The sequence below is a fragment of the Furipterus horrens genome, unplaced genomic scaffold, assembly GCF_987537825.1.
Source record: "Furipterus horrens unplaced genomic scaffold, mFurHor1.1.pri manual_scaffold_6, whole genome shotgun sequence".
Classification (NCBI taxonomy): domain Eukaryota; kingdom Metazoa; phylum Chordata; class Mammalia; order Chiroptera; family Furipteridae; genus Furipterus; species Furipterus horrens.
In genome coordinates, this window is record NW_028327176.1 from 7,006,369 (window position 1) to 7,026,318 (window position 19,950).

Here is a 19,950-nt window from a genome sequence, read left to right on the forward strand (position 1 = left end):
GGCCGGCACCCAACCATAAATCAGGTCCCTGCCTGGCTTGCTTATAATGAGGCCGACACGGTTAGTGAGGTGTCTTTTTCTGCTTTACGATCCCTTTGAAACTCATCGCGTTGTCTTTTGTCTCCCTCTCCCCATATATCTGGACTGATGGACTTTATGGCCTCTTCCTCGGGGGACAGAGAATTATACACCTCTGGATTTATGCCCGTGTGCCCCGCCCCCTCCGTGAGGTGAAAGCCAGGGGTGGTGAAAATGATGCCGCATTCTAATAGACCTGGGCCAGCTTCTGACAGCTTATTTGGACAAAAGCATAAAAGCCCAATGATTGTTGCTCAGCTGAGAAGCTGCAGGAAATTCGGGGGGGGGGGGGATGTTTAAATGTGAGCTATCTCCAAACTGCTCCCTGAATCAGGTACGTTGTGAAAACTAGGGTAAGTCAGCCGAGCCAACAAATTCAGTGATGACAGTAGCCGGAGTAGAAGGAACGTGATTTATCGCAGAGGCCGCTGTAAGCAAATACTTTTTCCTGGTATTGAGGGATTATCACCTGCTCCTAGAACAAATGCTGAGTCCATTAGGGGAGAAGCGGTGGTGTGGAAGCCAGCCTTGAGATGGCCTCCAAATGACCCTTGTCTGTTTGTACTCAGATATTTGTGGACGTCCACCCTGACTGGGCATCTGTCAGTGCAGAAGTGACAGTGGGGGACTCGGATGGCTAGATCATAAGAGATGTCCCTCCCTCTGCTTTGCTCTCGAGAACGAGCAGGAAGAGTTCCGTGTGGAGAACAGAGGCCTCCTGCTAACGGCTGCACGGTCCCCTAGATGTGCCGCCTTTGCAAGCTGAGCCGCCCTCGCCAGCCTCCAGGTGCTCGCAATCCAGCCAGGAGCTCGGCTGGAACGGCAAGAACGACTCCAGGGGGAAGTGCCCAGCCCCAGTGCTCCTGCTCCGCAGAAGCCGCGTGTGATAATCCATGCTTATGCATTACGTCACCAGCGTTTGAGGCAAGTTGTCCTGTAGCAAGAGATAACTAATGAGAATATAGAAAGTAAGATTAGGGTCAGCAACGTGGAGCAGAAAACCCAGAACAAAGAACACAGATGTTGTTTTCTCTCTCATGGAAGAAATCTAAAGTCAGAGTTTTGGCTAGTGTGATGCTCCTTGGTGTCAGGGACTGGAGCTACCTCTCTTTTTATCATTCTGCTATCCTCAGCAATGTGGCTCTCTTCTCACGGCCCAATAGGGCTGCTCAGACCCAGCCATCACATCCCCATCCCAGCCAGCAAGAAGGAGGAAGAGCAGAAGGATGCACCATCTCCTTTAAGGATACTTCTGTTTACAAGCCACTGGCTAGAACCCAGGCATAAGGCCATACTGAGCTATCAGAGCAAACAGAGGAATGAAGTCTTTATTCTGGACAGCCATATGTCCCGCTAAAAGTCAGAAATTTAAGGAAAAAGAGGAATAATTACTGAGGCAAACTAGCAGTTTAGGGATTGGCATTCATCAGGATTTGCTGCAAGGTGCTAGGTGAACTGAATATGAATGAGGAGTTTGTCCAGAAGATAGGTGTGGTACAGTACAGATCCCTGCGAACTCCGCCATTCATTGCATCAACAAGTAAAGCCTATTTCCCCTCCACGTGAATCTGGGCGATCATGTGACTTGTGTTGCCCAACAGAACTTGGCAGAAGTGACATTGTGCTACCTCCAAGGCCAGCTTAAGAGATATGAGCTTTTGCTTTCTATTTTTGGAACACATGCTCTTGGAACCCAGCTACCATGTAGGAAGTCTGTCTTCCCTGGAACTTAACGCTGCTGTGGGAAGGTCCGCGTTGGCCATCGGGAGGGAGTGAGACCACATATGGGGGCTCTGTGGCATCACACAGGGCAGTCACGTCTCAGATCTTCCAGCCCAGCCCCAACACCAGCTGAGTGCAGCTGAGTGAATGACCCCAGGTAATGTCACATGGAGCAGAAGAACCAGCCCGCTAAACCCTGCCCAAATTCCTGCCTCATGGAACCGTGAGCAAATAAATCGGTTGTTGTATGAAGACACCAAGTTTTGGGGGTAGTTACTATGCAGCAACTGGTAACTAAAACTATTACTATAACTGAGGCTATTTTAAGGAGAGGGAACAGCATAAGAAAACACACAATGGCAAGAGGCAACCTGATGCAGGCGAGGAATTCTACGTAGTTTGAGATGCTGCAGGGTAAAATCGTCGTCGTCGGCAGCCGTCCGTCTCGAGAGACGATGGTGTAGCTTCTTAAGAGTCTATCTGCACCACCGAGAATGGCTGTGCAGTCCGACTCGGGAGTGACACGGTATCTGTCTCCTCCCGTGTTAATCGACATCTTGCGATGACGCTGGAGTGTCCTCTCCAGTGAAGCCGAAGCAGGGTAAAATGACCCCAGGTATAAGCTGGTAGTGAGCAGGAGGGTGGACATGGAGGATCTGGTGGGTGCCATCCTAAAGGGGGTGGAATCGGGAACCTTACCAAGAGCTGCGTCAAAGAGCAGCCACACAGGCCCACTCTTAGCAGGGTGCAGGAGCCAGGGCAACCCCTCTCTTGTCCTAACACGTGGATCTGAGGGCAGACTTTCCAGCCGCATTTGAGGAGAGAGAAGGTGTGGTTACTTGTGTGGAAGGATGACCGTGAGGAAAGACTTGGGGGTTAAGGTAATGGAGATCCTGCATTTTCTAATTAACTTATTTTACATTAAAATAACTTATTTCTCTTGCTGGTTCCATCTTCCCGGTTGGCTGGATCTTCAGGAACTAGGCAGCTTGGTTTTTCTGGTTGGTGGGGGGGGATGGGGAATGGGGGGAGGGGTTGAGTGTCAATGAAAGGACGAGTGAACAACCCGATTTGACTTGCCTTTGCTAGGCTGGGTTCAGGGTCACATCCTCCACTGTATGTGGCATGTTTCATATGCATCCTGGTTGTAAGGAAATGACCAGATATTAAAGGATCGTTTTGATGGTGCCTTCATGGCTCAAGCCAAGTGTCTCCCCCTCCTTGTAGCCACAGCAGGTTGCATATCACTCTGTTCTAGAGCATTTGCAAATATTTCCTGAATGATTCATTACATGAAATCCATACTGATAAAGGTTTCATCGGTACCTGTTAGGAACGTGTTGGGCCGCAAGCAAGAGATAATTCACAGTCGCTTAACCACAGAAGGCCTTCTCAAACCACAAGAGGCCAAGAGAGGACAGACCTGGGCTGGTAACTTAGACCACCAAGGTCACCAAGGATGCAATCTCCTATTTTCTGCTTCAGTAGCCTTGGCAGAAAGCCTTCGGGGTTGGGACTCATTGCTGCCTCTACAGTCACGACGTACACGTGTTCATGTTTCAGGAGGAAGAGTCGGTGCCAATCAGGTCTTTCCTCTGTAGAGATTCCCTACCTGGGATTTCCATTTATCTCTCCCCAGGAAGAACTGGGTCTCATGGCTGTCTCTCTCTACAAGGGAGTCTGGAAGAAGTGATTAACCCCCCCGTCCCCCAGCCTGTATAATAGAGAAAGGCAAGGGGAAAGGGGACTGAGTGTGGCTTATGAATGGCCGGTCCACAGAGTCCTTCACAAGGCCTATGCACTCTTACTGTCCTGGGTATCTGAAGGGCATATTTCTGAGGCCTGTCTTAGCAGCAGCCAAACTACATATTCTGCAGTGAGCTAGATAGCATAGCTTACTTGAAAATACAGAGCACATTTTTCTGGGTGCATGGGTAACATAGTAAAATTCCACCATGGCATGAGGAGTGGGATCCAGAAGATCCAATCACATAAAATGTGTATAGAAAAATGCTGGGGAGGGAGCGACCAGAGAAGTGCCAGCTGAGAGTTTTAAGACGGGTTCAAACTTGACCTGGCTCAGCTGTAGCTTGTCGCCACCTAGTGGTAGTCGTCTTCCCATCTAACTGCCTGCTGTAGCTGGGTTTCTGGGACCCGGCAGGGGATTCCAGGACTGTGGACAGGTTAGTAGGTGCTCATTTAATCAGCGTGTTCTGCGGAGAGTGGACTGAGGGCAGCGATGCTCTGTCTCTTGGTTTGGTGGAGGAGTTGCCTGCCCTTTCTCTGCTTGGTCTTGTCCTACCTGCCACGGAGGGTACCCAATCACATTTTGCCCCAATTCACATTACTCAGAGTATTGCCTCTCTCTCTCTCTCCTTCTCCCCCCCTTCTCCCCCCACCACTTACACTTATTAAAGCAGTATATTCAATGAGCTCAAGTTGACCACAAGCCAAAAACATTATCCATTACCCTGAAACCCTCTCTATGGGCTATTTCCTTCCCTGACCTAGATGGAGCAGCTCGCGTCTTCCAGAGCTTTCCTGGTCACTCTCAGATCATGAAAAGCTGCCTGGCCACATTCGTCACAACTATAGCCTCATATCTGTAATCAAACAGTGTAATGATCAAAATCCACAACTTCAACCAAAATTATAGCTTCCTCCCTCCCGAGCGGGCAGTGAGGAGGAGGGTGTGATCAGCCTCTTCTCTGCCCTCCCCTCTCCCATTAGCTGTTCCTTCTGAGCTGGAGAGGGGGTGTGGGGGTGAGGGGCTTGGTACGCACCTTTACCTATGCCCAGTGATCTGATTCTGGTGCTCTCTGGCTCAGTCACACTCAAGGTTGATTCTTTCACTCAGGGAGTACTTTTTGTGGGTCTCTTGGAGATTCTTTGGCTCGCATTCTCCAAGTCAACTTACACGAGGCAGGTGATAGATATCTCTCCTCCAGTTCACGGGTCTGTCTGCTGCATTATTTAGCTTCTCTAGGCAGCTCTCTTGGGCACATTCTGCTTGCAGAAAGCTTCAGGCCCCCTCTCCACAGGTCCAGTTAGCCCCTGAAGGAAAAAGTCCCACGTTTCCCCCATAGCTGTTGGAGATGCGGTCTGCTTGCACAGCAGCCTTCTCCTCCTCTCTCTCTGTTCCTGTCCTGCCCCTCAGGGCTTTCTAGCCGCAGCTGTCCGTATGCTGGTGACACAGCTCTGCTTCCCAAACTCCAGAGGTCCAAAGTTCGCTGATTGGCAGTCCCCTGGGAAACGCTTTCTCCTCTGAGGGAGGGGAAAAATGCCACAGTGCTTCAACAACTCTCTTTTAAAAAAAAAGTCTTTTAACTTGTACCTGCAAGCCTTTCCTATGTGTAAGATGGGGATTTGGCTGAAGGCCCAAAAATCTGATTTCAGGTTTCCTTTCTGCAAGTTCTCCATCATAGGTGATCCTGTGCCTGTCTTTGGAAAGTGGGTGCATGGCATCTCTGCAGAACTGCTCTATTACATAACTCTTAGGGCTATCATTTACATAAATGTCTATAAAATACAATGCGAATGTAAACTGTAATGTGAAGGGTGGCCCTGGAGGCGGAAAGCTGCAGGCCTGACTGTACTGTCCTTGGCTGTTGGAGAGTCTGGCGAATCCTGTGACATGTAAAGCAGTAATAATAGAGCTAACACATATTATTGCCATGTGCTGTGCACTCTTTTACATGCTTTACCTATGTAACCCACAGAACGATCCGACAAGATAGGTACTATTGTTCCTGACTTTCTAAGGTTACACAGCTAGCAAGTGGCAGAGCCAGAATTCAAACGCAGGGAGTATGGCCCCTGCAGTCTAACACCATCGAGACAGCTGTGCGGCTTCCGATAACTTACGTACACTTTCCCGAATCGCAGCACCCTCATCTGACGACAGTAATACCCCCTGCCAGAGTTGTTGGGGGGATCAAACATTCGTTTAATTCTCCTATCCTTCTGCAAAAGGAAAGGAGTAAAAACTTCATGAAATGCAAATTTTCAGTAAGCTTGCAATTATTACCGAGACTTGGTCGAACACCGTGGGAGGGAGGTTGGGAGACCTAAATCGTGAATGCCTGTTGCGGCCAGGCGCTCACTAGCATTGCTTTTCTCGGCAATGAGTTCAGTAACGTCTGCCCAGGTCCTCCGCGCACTACAGAGCCCCGCTTTGCTTGCAGAGGATGGGGGCGCTGGGCGAGGGAGGAGAGGGCCCAGTTCTGCCGTCAGGTCACCCTGGGCCACTGTGTGACCCTCTTCTGCTTCCTTATATGAGGAACTGTGGTCCCGAGGACACGGCATGCTCCAAACAAACGGCGATGATGGTCTAACGACGCCCGATCCTGACAGTGTCCCCGGGAACTGGGTCCGCACTCCGGGGCCCAGGGCGGGCCATTTCTTCCTCCGGAACCGTCCTCCCCGGGGCCGGGGCCCCGCCCGGAACTGCCAAGCCGCAGGCCCGGGGCCGGAAGCGCGCGCTGCCACGGCGCCGCGGGTCAGTGCGGGGAGAGGGAGCGCCAGGCACGCGGCGGAGGACCGGCGACGATGGCGGCCTTCTCCGGTGCGTCTGCGGGGCGCGGGCCGGTGCGGGCGGCTCCACGCGCGCCTCGGCTTTCGGGCAGCGGGCGGGGGCGGACAGGCACCGCGCGCGGTGCAGGCGGGAGCTGTCCACGGCGGTGCCTTCGGCGGCCGCGCCAGGCCGGGTCTGCGCGCTCAGGTTGCCGTTAGCGCCTGCACCGCGGGCCTCCCCGTCCCCCGCCCACCCCTTCCTCCCTCCAGGGCTGCCGTGCCGGGGGCGCGCAGCTGCGGGGACGGGACGGGGCGGCGGCGGCGCGGGGCGCGGACAGGCGTCCGATCCCGGGCCCGCTGCCGGTCGGCCGTGGCCGTGGCGCTCGGGAGCCTTTTCCGCTCCGCAGCGTCTGATCTCGGGGTTGGGCCGGGGCCGCGGCCGCGGCGCGCGGGGAGGGCTCCTTGGGGAAAACGACTCTCCTGCCTCCGTTCAGTTTTGTTCAGCAGCCCCCACGCACCCCAAAAAAGCCGTCCCAGGCGGAAACCTGTGACATCCTGCTGTTAAACGCTGTCGTGTCAACGTGAACGTTGAGTAGTATTCAAGCCGCGCGAAAGCGTTTTCCTTCTCGTACATCCTAGCCCAGTATCAATTTAAAAAAATACTTACTGTACGATACGCTCCTTGATTCCAAACGGGAATCCGAGGGAGTGTATCTAACCTAACACTTGCTCTTTTTACCTCTTTTTTTAATAATCCATTTGTACATCCACGGTTTTAAGAAGCTGCAGGAAGCCTTATACATACTTACGCGTGGTAAATTTACATAGCAATAAATGGATCAAGTTAGGCCTGCTGTTTTTTAATGTTCTTGGTCTGTTAAGATGACTTCAAGTGTCATGGTATTTTTTCAGTTTTCTCCTATAAGAGAATGGGGCATCCCAAATTTTTAGTCGTGAGATAGGATTCCCGACTGTTGTAACTGCATCCCGTAATAGGAGGTAAGGGGAAGCCTCCTCACTGGTAGCTAGTTTTCCTCCCCAGCCCTCTCCTAAAACGAGATTTTAGAGCCAAAGTGCATGGAGCCGTTCCAGCACAGGTTCACTTCTTCTGAGCGTCATGCCTAAATTTCAAGAACGTTAGGTAGGGTCAAGAACGAGACGAGTCTGTGATGTGAAATAAAGACAAACGTAGAGTTAAAGAACATGACTTCCCTATATTTCCTGTAAGTGTTAAAAACGTGACCGTTAAAGAAAACATAGTTTCACAGCCGACACGCAGAGGACGTGACCCGAATGGAACAAGAGTGTGGAACCCGCTGAAAGCAGGCTGTGGTTGCTGCGCGTTGCAAGTTTCACAGGCAGCTCCTCTTTGTTTATAAGCCGTTTCCTTTTCAGGAGGGAGGCTCAGCTACACTCGAAACGGGGCCAGTTCTTAGAAAGTCGGCTTGGATATGCAACTTAAAATCTTGATTAGTTTATCAACCTGTGCATTTTTCTGGGGAGATTTAGAGTTAGGAGAGCCTTTCTTTTTGAAAAAGGTTTTTATACTTTCCCATGTCATCTATGTTTATATTAACTAGCTTACTACATAAAATTGTAGGCTTCTGTCTTGTGTTAATTGATAGTATGATTCTTCTTACCTGTTTCAAAGAAAAAGCTACTTTTGCAATGGATGTATTCAATTTGTAGATTTATTTTATGTCTTTTCACAATTACAAGAAATATAAAATTTCCCCACTGGTTATTTTGGGGGCTTGGAAATATTTGAGTATTGTTAATTTATAATAGGAATACAAGGGATGTCTGGAAGGTATCTAGCCATGTAATACAAAAAATAGAGACATTTATTGAAGAAGATACAAGATACAAGAAACATTGTACATAGGACAGTGACACCCCGGTCCCCTTCAAAGTAGGCACCTGGGACCTCACACAGTTCTCCCAATCACCATCAGCTGCCCCGTTGTATTTTTCTGAAGTTCATTGATGGTCTGAAATCTATTCCCTTTCAAAGGTGACTTTAGTTTTGGGCAAAAACCATAAGTCACAGGGCGCCAAATCTGGGCTGTAGGGGACTGAGTCATCTGGGTGATTTGATGTTTCACCTGAAAACTCTGCCCAAGATGTGATGCATGAGTGGGCGCGATGTCCTGATGAAGCTGCCAATCACCAGTGCCCACAGCTGCAGCCTTCCCAATCATCCAGATAGTTTCTGTGGAGAAATGTTCAAGCTTAACGCAAAATTTGATGCAGATTCGTTGCTCTACTCACTCAGTCATTTTGAATGCGACAGCCACACAGCACACACATGCTCACTCAACGGCATCTACCACCCCCACTGACTAGTACAGTGAAGTCGTCATTGTTCATGCATGTGCATTCCAGGCCACTCTCCTTGGCTGCCAGGTTACAGTGATGTTGCGTAATTCATTCTCGTCATATTAACAATGGCTGGACTTTTTCTGGACAGACCATGTATACTTTTGTAGTAACAGTAATGAAAGCTACATTTTTATATATGCAGACTTAAAACTTACTTCTTATTTGGAAAGATGTATGTAATCCAACTGTCCTTTACAGTTAATTTGAGAAATAGTAAAATGAGAAAATCCAATCAGAAATAATCCAGTCTATTCAATTAGGACTGACTCCGAAGTAGAATTATTTAAATATGTGAACAATTACGAACAGAGCAGTTCATGTAATATTGCCAGTTACCCAAGTTTTACCACGGGCCCCTCCCTTTTTAGTTAGCCAAAGTTTTGATTATGGCTGACAGTAAACGTGGGTTCTCCAGGCACATGAGTTTCCCATCATCTCTAGAGGAAACAGCCAAGATGCTGGTCTAGAACCCTCTCTCTAACTCTGGCAGGTTTTCCATTACTCCTGAGACACTGGTGGTTACTGCGTATTAAGTGCCAGATGTATGACATATTATCTGTGATCCTCCTACATCCTTACAGGGTAGGTAATACCAGCCCCATCGGGTGTGGAGAGAGCAGGTTGATAGCTTGCCCCAGGTGACATCGCTGGTCTTTCTGTGAAACTTACACTCCTTCTGCAGCGCCACACACTCAGGAGGCGCTCTGTGACCGAGCGCTGCTTCCAAGCCTGTTCTCTGTTCTGTGGACAATAATTTTAACAGCAATATGATTTCAATTTAGTAGGTGTGGTTTTTAACAATGATTTTTACTTTCAGAGATGGGTGTTATGCCTGAAATCGCGCAAGCCGTGGAAGAGATGGATTGGCTGTAAGTGCACAACAAAGCGTAAATGTATCTGTAACAACAGTGCTTTGTAATTTAAACAGTTGGTGGTGATCTCATCAGATCTTTTTGGGTATAGTTGGGCAGGTGAGATTCAGTTTTCCTTGTGATTCTCTAACTTATAGAACATTTTTCTTTTGAAACTTTGATATATTTCTAGCTGAAAAAGGTACTTTTTACCAAATAAAATTCTCTTTTAGGATTTATAATCTAATATCCCTTAATTAGCTTGGGTGATTTTTTTTTTTAACAGACTAACATTTTTCAAAATATGATTCTTTTAGTCTCCCAACGGATATCCAAGCAGAATCCATCCCGTTGATCCTAGGAGGTGGTGATGTGCTTATGGTATGTTTCATTGTGGTGAGGTGGTAGGGAGCTGGGGGTACACACTTCAGGGGCTGATTGTCTATCAGTGTAAGAGCCCCGTGGGCTTAAAAATAGTATTTTCACCAAATTAATTCTATTTATTTGCATATATTTAGGATGCACATACTGTATTCAAAGTACAGGTAGGAGTTGTGGGAAAAACAAAGGCGAATAAGATGCAGCTTTCGCCCTTGAGAAGCTTAAACCCAGCAGCACAGTGATATGTGTGCCCAGATGATTGTCATAAAGAACGTGGCACCTGGATGAGGGATGCACATACTACGGGGTTTCAGTGGGGGCCCGTTACCCTCCTGGGTGAGGGGGTCGTGGGGGACTCTTCCTGGAGGAAGTGGATTTTGGACCAGGGAGGATGGAAGAGGAGCGAGACCCAGGCAGACAGTGAGGAGGAGGAGGATGCAGATTTGATCCCGCAGTCATTCAGTTAGACGGGTACACCATGTGTGTGTGGTGGGTGGAACCTGAGGTCAGACGGTAGGTATGTAGTGGCTCGGGTTTGGGCTCTTTCTCAGTGTCCTGTGGAAGGAGTGGGTGTTTGCTGGCACTGGGAACCAGTGGCCATTTTAAGTAGAGAGGAGTTACGTGGTTAGAACAGTGTTTTTATGACGAGTTAAGTTGGTAGTAGCTTGTACAGTTCTGAAGCTTAAATACTATTAGGATACTTTTGCAGTCTAGGTTAGAATGTTGCGGCCTTAGGTTGAATGGTAGAAGTGGGGGGAAAAGGGGAGAACAGATTTTTAAGGGAATGGGAAGGAAGTGGCAAGACTGGCAGTAGTCGTACTTGACTGAGTAATCGGGTCAACGTAAAAGTAAAGCTAGCGAATTAAATGAAAGATTTCTGTGTGGTATCGTCAGTGAATCGGGCTTTTTGAATCAACAACTTCATCTGTAAAATCACGTTTTTTTTTTCCATTTAGGCTGCAGAAACAGGAAGTGGAAAAACTGGTGTAAGTAATCAACTTAAATTGACTTACTTTGCAAGAGTTGATTTCTAAAGCAACTTGGAACAAGTAGTCTGGACTTTGAGATATTTAATAAAACAGCCTCCTCCAGAATGTGACGAGTTGATGGCCCACCCCTGAGCGTGACGTTTTTATTGCTAGCTAATTCTAAACTTTCTTCTGTAAGAGTGTGGCTTTAGGGACAGAGTTTTAAGCTGGCCTTGGAGAAGTAGTTACATTCTCGTCAGTGTTTACATTCCCTCCTGAATTTCACTACAGTGGCTTCCGTATTAAAAGGGTTGCACATGGAGGTCAGTCTCCTGTCGGCCTGGACGAGAGAAACAGTTTGTCAGACTGGATGGTATTTTTCGTCTTTAGGTTCATTCATTAGGTTTTTCTGTTCTTTCCGGGACAGGGTGTGAGCTGGCTCCTGTTACCTTCATGTAGTCAGCTCTTGTGGGGATCTTGCTGATATTCTGGGTTTGGGCAAATAAAATTAGATTGACAGTCTGATACATGGGTAATTATTTAATGTGCGTGCATAACTTTTGTAATTTATGTTGATTATTAAACTGACATTAACATCTGAATGCTAACGCGAAGGCACTCCTGTCTCTCTGGTAGGCCTTCAGTATTCCAGTGATCCAGATAGTGTACGAAACTCTGAAAGACCAGCAGGAAGGCAAAAAAGGAAAAACGACCATCAAAACGGGTGCTTCCGGTACTTTTGCATATTAATATTTTCTTTTTGTACAAGTTAGTAATTCTCATCCCTGGCATGTACGGATGTGAGGTTTGGGTGTTCGTTTTTATTGTCGTGTCCGGGGGGTGGCGTTGGGCGCACTGGGAACAGGGGTACTAAGTATTGTTTAGAGCATGGATGGTGAAAGGGCGTCTCTCCGCAGTACTGATGGTGCTTCCTTTGAGAAAACTGTGGAGCTGGGAAATTATATTTAGTTATTTTAATGTTGGTGTTAACTTCGTGTTCTTTATTTTGTTACATTAATGTTTTTAACTTGATATCTTTTTTGCACCTAATATTAAATTGGCACAGTGTTTTACAAAGTTATTAAAGAAGGATGTTTACAAATAATTGATGGAGTAAAAACTAATGGTGGTGGGAAATATTCCTTTTACGGGGAAAAGAGGCATGTATTTTCTTTTAAGATAAGAAAGAAGGAGCCCAGGAAGTTAAAAGTGTAAAGTGTAAATTTTAAAGTCAGTTTCTTATTTTCAATTCTGTCTGCATGGAGATTGGGCATTTACTTGGGTTCTTGGTCCTCTCTGTAGCATGAACAATCTTACATCAATTTCATCATCTTTAAATAGTATTGCTTTGATTAAACAGTTTCTGAATTCCATTCTATCTTGAGTAATCTATGGTTTTGTTATATTTTAACAAAATTTACTTCATATTTTACATCACTTTTTTTCATAATACAAAGTAGGATTGTAACAAAATTATAAGCGTAAGTGGAATGAATTTGGCATATCGGCATTTCCTTGTGAGTAGTTTGAGAGGGACAATGTGATATCGTTGGTAGAAGGAGCTCATTTGTAAGTGAATGGTGAGGTACTGCTGGATGTGAACTCTTTAGACTGTTGGCCTATTCAAAAATGATGTCAAACTTGTAACAACTCTAAAGCATCATTTATGAGAGGTGGTTATAAAAGCGAATGCTTCCAGAGAATAACCAGACTGTTAATGGTTCTGAAAGTCATGTTCTATGAGGAGTAAAGAAACTGGATATTTAAACACGGGGACACAAATGAAGGGATCTCGGGAGAAAATAACTGTTCAATAAAAAGTAGGACTAGGACTAATTAGAGATACTGTAGATGAGGGTTTCTGTTTAACTTCTGAGTAGCTAGATTGAGCCAGCAGTGGAAGAGCGACCCTCCAGAGGAAGGTACTTCTTCGTACTCAGAGGGTTTAAGCAGATGGTAGATATCACTTGACCAGAAATAGAGAAAAGATTTCTACCTTGCGTGGAAAGTTGAGCGTGAAAACGTGTGGAGTTCTCTATAGTTATTATCATCTTTTGATTATCCGTGTACTAATGAGATGTTTTAGAAAAGGAAATGCTGATTCCAGTAAAGTAAGGAGGAAAAATCTTGTGACTTTCAAATATGGTATTATTTAAGATGAAGGGCTTGCTTTTTAAAAAATAATGATAAAATGATACTTAATTAGATCTTGATGTGTTGGTCAATTATTTTTATTATGATCAAAGTCAGCTTTTTTAGTTACGAACACTTTATTTTATCAGTGCCCTCAGAGGCATGACAGAGGTCAGTGCCCCCTGATGCCAAGGGCATTGAAGTGATGAGGAGGAGAGGTTTCACCCCCGACAGGCCAGCGATTGTTACCTTTGGCCTGTTTCCGTTTTCCGTTTCAGGGTTGCCGATCATAAAAACAGCCACATGTTTACCTGTACATTTCAGGTAATATGTGAAATTGAACCGAGAGGAATTAGGTTATATAAGACATGTGCTTTATTTTTGATCGAGTGCTTTTGATTTCCTACGTTTGTTGGTAACCGTGCCTGCTTGAATTCGTTTAGTGCTCAACAAGTGGCAGATGAACCCGTACGACAGAGGGTCTGCTTTTGGTAAGTGGATGGGTTTCAGCAACTCATTTATAATTCGGAAACTGGTTTTTAATGATACCTGAGAACACAAGACAATTATGAAGAAAAATAGTAAATGAGGATTTGATTTACCAAATTTTAGAATATAGTCACTCCGGTTTCACAGTTAAAGTACAGCAGTCCCTCGCTATATCGCCGGTCACTTATCGCGGCCTCACTGTATTGCGGGATTTTAAAAATATTATATTTAATTATTTATCGTGGATTTTTTGCTGTATCATGGGATTTTGCTGTACTGTACAGTAAATACTGAAATAAATGTAAGGTTCCTACTTCCCAGCTTTTCACCTATCGCGGGGGGGTCTAGAATGTAATACCTGCGATAAGTGAGGGATCGCTGTACTGACATAGGAATAGACAGTCAGTGGAATATAAGGGAATAGACCTCAGTGTATATGAAATGTTAATATCTAGGAAAAAAAATTCCATTTCAGTGGGAAAAGGGATCATTCAGTAAGGGTTTCAGCACAGTCGAGCATCCATCTGGAGTAAAATGAAAGACACATATCTAGAAACAAATTATTTATGTATTTAAGACTTAAATGTGTATGTACGTATGCTACATGTACAATTTAGGGGTGGGGACGCTCTCCTAACCCGAATAGGAAACTCAGAAATTGCGAAAGAAAAGATGTAGGTACGTTTGTATAAAATTCTAAAAAATGTGTGTGGAAAAGTTGTCACAGGAAAAAGCTGAGACAATAAATAAGGAAAGAGTACTTGCAATGTTGATGAAAGGAAGTCCCTTTATAAACTGTTAAGGAGTTCTTGTGTAAGTACCCGTTTTTGGTAAGAAAGAGGTAAACAGCCAATGAGGAAAGTGGGCAAAGACTATGAACAGGCAGCTCACAGCAGAGCCCGTCCGAATGGCAGCGAACATGCAAGATCGATTTACGGGACGTGGGGAAACGGAAATTAAAGTTACAGGGAGATGTCATTTTGTATCTGATTGGCAGCAGTCCTAAAGAGCGGTAGCTGATGGGAGTTAGTGCCTTTTTGGAAAGCAGTTTGGCATGACCTATTAAAGTTTTTAAAAGTATGTCTGGAAGGTCTAACCCTTAGGAACGAAAGTGGCAGTAGACGCGGACATACGTGCAAAGCTGTTTGATGGAGCGTTGCTTACAAGGGAGAGCCTGGCAAGAAAGCACATGCCGTTGCTGGGAATTAACAAGGACCGGGGTGTTGTGAATGCGTCGCAGGGACTGAGTCAGCACTCTGTAGAGTCCTTGGGTGTGATCAGGCGTCAAGAACGGAGTTGACCTAGGGGAGTCTTGACAGGGTGCTGTTAAGAAAAGCAGGGTGCAGGGAAATGGAGGGTGGGCACGAGGAGTCCTGACAAGACAGCCAGCCAGACCAAAAAGCCCCCGCTGCTGCTCTCCGTGCGCTTTATGTTAGAGTTTGTATCTGTGTATCTGCATGCCTAATTTTAAATATAAAAATTTAAGGATTTGCCACTGATAAGGAACATTTTTGAAAGTTTAAAGTTTTATATAATGTAGTGTCCTTTGAGTAAGAATTGACAACTTTGAATAAATAATTTGCTACGTGAAGTAAAATGTCACGAGGTCTCAGCTTTTTAAAAAGGTTTGTTCTGCATTCAGCTGCTGAATGTGAGTCGCAAGCCTGAACCAGGACAGAAGTTACTGTTTCTTTGCGTCACAGACAGAAGTCCATTTTTTACTTAAAGCCACTGATTGCCAGTAAGCACTGTGACCGACCGTGACGTATATTATGGAGCTTTGTGCTTGAGAACGCTAATATTATTAAATAACACGCACGGGTTGGTTTATCCGTGCTTTTTCCTGCTCTCCGTTTATGGTTTCTGGGTCGTTGGATCGGGGAGCAGGCTAGACACAGCTCCTGCTTTCCTTTTAGCTCAGTGCTCACTCCAGCTTTGATTGATACATAAGTGACAGCAGCAGGGATCTCGGGTGGGCACCGCGTCACCCTTGAGTACCCATTTCTCTAAAGGACGTAAGAGGACCATTGTCTAAACACTATCAGTGTGGCTGATGCAGCCGCTATGCGTGCAGGTCAGATCAGGGGCTCTTCTGAGTCCTTTCTGGGCTGGTTGCAGTAAAATCTTGCCCTGGTGAAGAGGGGACTGTGTAGAAACCAGTCTCCGTCATGGCCAAGGCCGTCCAGGGGATGAATAGGGACAGTGACTTCTGGAGAAGGCCCTGCCGTTACTCAGGAATCAGAGCTCCTCGTTCGTGGGCACATGGCCACACGTGAAGGGGTTACTAGTGCGGCTGAAAGACACTCAGGACGTGTGACTACATAGTCCGGGCTGACAGGGTTTCCTGTGCTCTTCTCAAATCCAGCCATTGGGTCAGACGGTCTGTGCTGTCAGAGCAGAGAAGTGAAGGAGTGGCACGGATGCCGGGCGACCAAAGGGCTGACGAAAGGTACCGGGCCACGTCTGCACACGTGCGGACTTCCTTCCCCCAGCCCCCTGCCAAGGCCCTGGGGAGGTTTTTAATGTTACAGGACCTCCGTCCTTCCTCTGGGTTATACGTATTGTAATTCAGAAATGATGGGAAAGTGGCGACGTGTTCAGTGAACCCCGGGTGTGATGTATATAGATCGTGACGCACTCTGCTCTTGCAGGGAAGCACTACTACGAAGTGTCCTGTCATGACCAGGGGTTATGCCGCGTTGGATGGTCTTCCATGCAGGCCTCCTTAGACCTAGGTAAGCGTTTCTAAAATAAACTGCGTTTATTCATTTATATTTGGGAATTGTCAACGTTTTCTTATAAAGGGGAGCGAAATGATAAACTTGACCATACAAAGTGTATATTTTAGAAATAATATTTATCTGTACCTCGGCCTGATGCAAAGAAGATGTAAAGTACCAAAAAGTGTACATTATGACAGTGTGACATCAGGACGACTAGGGAAAGAACAGGAGGCAGAAATTGGAATAAAGTTAGTGTGCGTAAATACACAGCACCCAGGACCGCGTAGGTGCCCTCTGTTACTGTACTTCTGTCAGCCTGTGTACAGGGCTTTGGTTTTCTTTCTACTCTCACCACATGAGTAACATACTTTTTAAAATCCAGGTACTGACAAGTTTGGCTTTGGCTTTGGTGGAACAGGAAAGAAATCCCATAATAAACAATTTGATAACTATGGAGAGGTAAGTGACTTTGTTGACCTCATCATAGCATCAGTGAGTTTGCTTGCAGACTCACTCCCTCACTTGTGGCTGGACTGAAGGCAGAGAAATGATTCTCAAATTCAAGTGGATTATCTGTGTACAGGGGTGGGCTAAAGGAGGCCAGTAATAATGATAATATAATAATTAACCAATAATGCAAGAATAAACGCCATGTACTCACTGCTGTAAACCTACGTTTGCCCAGCCTTGTATTTTCCGCCGGGAGTTCATATTTGGACTTCAGTGAAGGAAGGTTATGAAGTTTATTTAGCCTTCTGTTTTTACCCCATTTTGATTTTTGGCTTTGACTTTAATGCCCATTATCCTCATTTCTTATTTTTAATCATGGGAATGTAAATGTACGTGTTCTGGTGAATGCAAAGGCATGCAGGCTAAAAAGCCTGTCCGGCCATTTTTACTGTTCTGTCTGAAAGGCTGTGGGAGGCACTTTTAACAGCTACACCAGAGCTTCCGGGAAGTATTTTGAACCACTAACACTTCTGATGCAGGTGTCTTTGAACTTTCAACATTATTTGTGGGTTTGCTTTCTATTAACAGCACTTTCTGGTTTTGCAGGAGTTCACTATGCATGATACCATTGGGTGTTACCTAGATATAGACAAAGGACATGTCAAATTCTCCAAAAATGGTAAGCCTCCTGTGGGTTGTCCTTTAGAAAAGGTGTATTTGTGGTTTTTACATCCCCTTACCCTCTTCTTCATTCCTCTCTCCCTCCCTCCTGGTCTTTTTTTGAACAAATACTTATCGGGCATTTGTTAAGTGCCAGGCACCCTGGTAGGTGCTGCAGATTCAGCAAAAAGTGGAGTAGACAGCATGTTTCCTTCTGTGGGGCTGCCCGGCGGGTGGGGAGAGACGGACAGATACCTCGTATGGCAGGTGGGCGCAGGGGCACTGCGGGGGCGTGTACACTGGGGTGAGGGCGTGAGGCATGCTGGTAGTCGGGGGGTGGGGGTGCTCGTGTGCACAGGGTGGTGCGGGGGGGCTTCTCCCGTCCCGTCGGCTGGTGTCTTAGAGCAGCCTGAGTGAGTGGGTGGTGGGCCAAGCCGCAATGTGGGAACCGTGTTTCAGGAAGAGGGACGGTAAGTGCAAAGGCCCTGAGACGACTTGGGGAGGCCAGGGGGCCTGGAGCGCACTAGTGTGGCGGGGGGGCGGGCGGGGGGTAGTGGGGCCGGGCCAGGTGGGGCCTTACTGGTCAGGACACAGACTGGTTACTTGGGGTGAGGTTGGAAGCCGCCAGGGCTCTGAGTAGAGAAGGTGCGTCATGCGTCTTTAGTTACCAGTGTCATCACAGCCGCTGTGTCGAAAGCAGACGGGTGGGGGCGGGGTGGCAGTAGGCAGGGAGCCAGCCGGATGGGAGGAGCTCTGTTTGGGACAGACTGCGTTCGAATGCTTCTCGTCCGAGTGGGGAAATCAAGTACGTCGTGAAGGCGCCGCTCCGGGGTATCAGGGAGAGGGGACAGGTGCGCCGGCCGTAGGCAGCGCGTCCCTCGTGGCCGCACGGGGAGGGCACAGGTGCCGGTCGGTGGCAGGTGCGCGTGGGAGCGTGGGGCGGCTCAACCTCTCTGTCTCTTTCCTTCTGTGTATTTTTAAAGGGAAAGACCTTGGCCTGGCATTTGAAATACCATCACATCTGAAGAACCAAGCGCTCTTTCCCGCCTGTGTTTTGAAGGTAAGACGCCATTGAGAAAGATTCTGCTGGGATCACAGCTATGATCTGCATTCTGGTGTATCGGCCAGTTTGCCGTTAGAGTGAGACATTTCCTTTTCTCCTTTATTCCGCGCTAGAATGCTGAGCTAAAATTTAACTTCGGGGAAGAAGACTTTAAGTTTCCACCGAAAGATGGCTTTGTGGCTCTTTCCAAGGCACCGGACAGCTGCGTTGCCAAGTCGCAGCACACAGGTAACGCCGCTGCGGGGAGGGCTGCAGGTGACAGCCCCAGCCGCGAGGCTTCTCCCGCGGGGAGCTATGCACGGTCTCCTTGTTGCTTTAGGCACATGTCTCTATTCAGACATCAGTAAAGTTCAGTTTCAGAACCTCATTCATAAACTCTTTTGAGTATTGGGTTTCAGTTTAGGGATCTGGGGGATCCCGATGATGATGATGATGACAATGACAGTTAGTATTTATAACATGTGCACATTAAGTGCCATGGCACCGTGGTCATGCTTCACAAAGACTACTTAATCCTCACGACAGCCCCGTAAGGGAGCGCTCTGCCCATTTTACAGACTGAGGACTGAGGAGCAGGGACCTGAAGTCACCTGCCCAGGGTCACAGAACAAGTAGCTGGTAGACCTGAATTCAAACCGGTCAGTCTGACTCCAGAGATCAGACTCTTACCCATTGTATTGCCGGTCTGTTTCAGTTCTCTGAAGTGAGTACATTTTGTAACCTAGTTATTTTATCACAGAACATGTTAATCAGTTACAATTATTGCAAATAGATTTAAAGAAAGCTTCATTCATTTGAGGAATCTTAGCTGTATTGTGTTTTGTTTGACTGCTTCCTGTACTTTTTGACAGTTGCTATTTGAAATTTTGCTATTGGGATATTTGCACGCATGTGTTACAAGCGATGGCACTTGGAGGTGGGATTGGAATGGGTCCCAGCCCTTTCTATTCTCTTAAGGTAATGCGCAGGTGGCGCAGACCAAGTTCCTCCCCAACGCGCCCAAAGCCCTCATCATTGAGCCCTCCCGAGAGCTGGCTGAACAGACCCTCAACAATGTCAAGCAATTCAAGAAGTACATCGACAACCCTAAGTTACGGTAAAGGCCCCGTTGAGCTCACATGCCTGCTGCCTTAGGTTTGAGGTGTTCGGGGGAGAGAGGGCGGTAGGGAAAACCGAGGTGGAAGTGCAGGGTGTGGGCATGCGCACGGAAGTGTGGGAGTGTGTTCACTCTGACGTGTGGTGGCAGTTAGTTCCTGCACAGAGCTGCTTGAGTGATGTTCGCTTTCAGAGGTTTCTTTTTTCTGTGCCTCTTACATGAAGAGGTTTGCAAGACAGTATCAGAGTAAGAATTAGTTTTTTAAATGGAGCGTTTCATTTGGTGTTAAATTCATCACTTCGTTTGCGTGGACAGCATATCGCGCTCTGTCACGCATGTTGGTGACCCTGACACTGCAGTGTGTTCTGGCCTCGCAGGGCCGCGTCCTTTTGTCTGGGTGGCCGACTGGCCACTGTCCACTTAGGGGGCTCTTCCTGCCGTA

At 47.0% G+C, this 19,950-nt stretch overlaps 1 protein-coding gene across 1 annotated transcript in view; it reads left to right on the plus strand.

Annotated features, from left to right (window-relative positions):
• The first annotated feature begins 6,266 nt into the window (after window positions 1–6,266).
• DDX1 (DEAD-box helicase 1) overlaps window positions 6,267–19,950 on the plus strand; it is a 34,299-nt gene continuing 20,615 nt past the window's right edge. Inside the window, exons 1-13 of the mRNA XM_090280934.1 lie at window positions 6,267–6,364; window positions 9,512–9,563; window positions 9,863–9,926; window positions 10,883–10,912; window positions 11,531–11,627; window positions 13,471–13,518; window positions 15,882–15,965; window positions 16,168–16,251; window positions 16,622–16,698; window positions 17,296–17,368; window positions 18,333–18,409; window positions 18,526–18,640; window positions 19,370–19,508. Coding sequence (XP_090137060.1) covers window positions 6,349–6,364; window positions 9,512–9,563; window positions 9,863–9,926; window positions 10,883–10,912; window positions 11,531–11,627; window positions 13,471–13,518; window positions 15,882–15,965; window positions 16,168–16,251; window positions 16,622–16,698; window positions 17,296–17,368; window positions 18,333–18,409; window positions 18,526–18,640; window positions 19,370–19,508 — 956 coding nt within the window. The 5' untranslated portion in view covers window positions 6,267–6,348. The remainder of the gene's footprint in view (window positions 6,365–9,511; window positions 9,564–9,862; window positions 9,927–10,882; window positions 10,913–11,530; window positions 11,628–13,470; window positions 13,519–15,881; window positions 15,966–16,167; window positions 16,252–16,621; window positions 16,699–17,295; window positions 17,369–18,332; window positions 18,410–18,525; window positions 18,641–19,369; window positions 19,509–19,950) is intronic.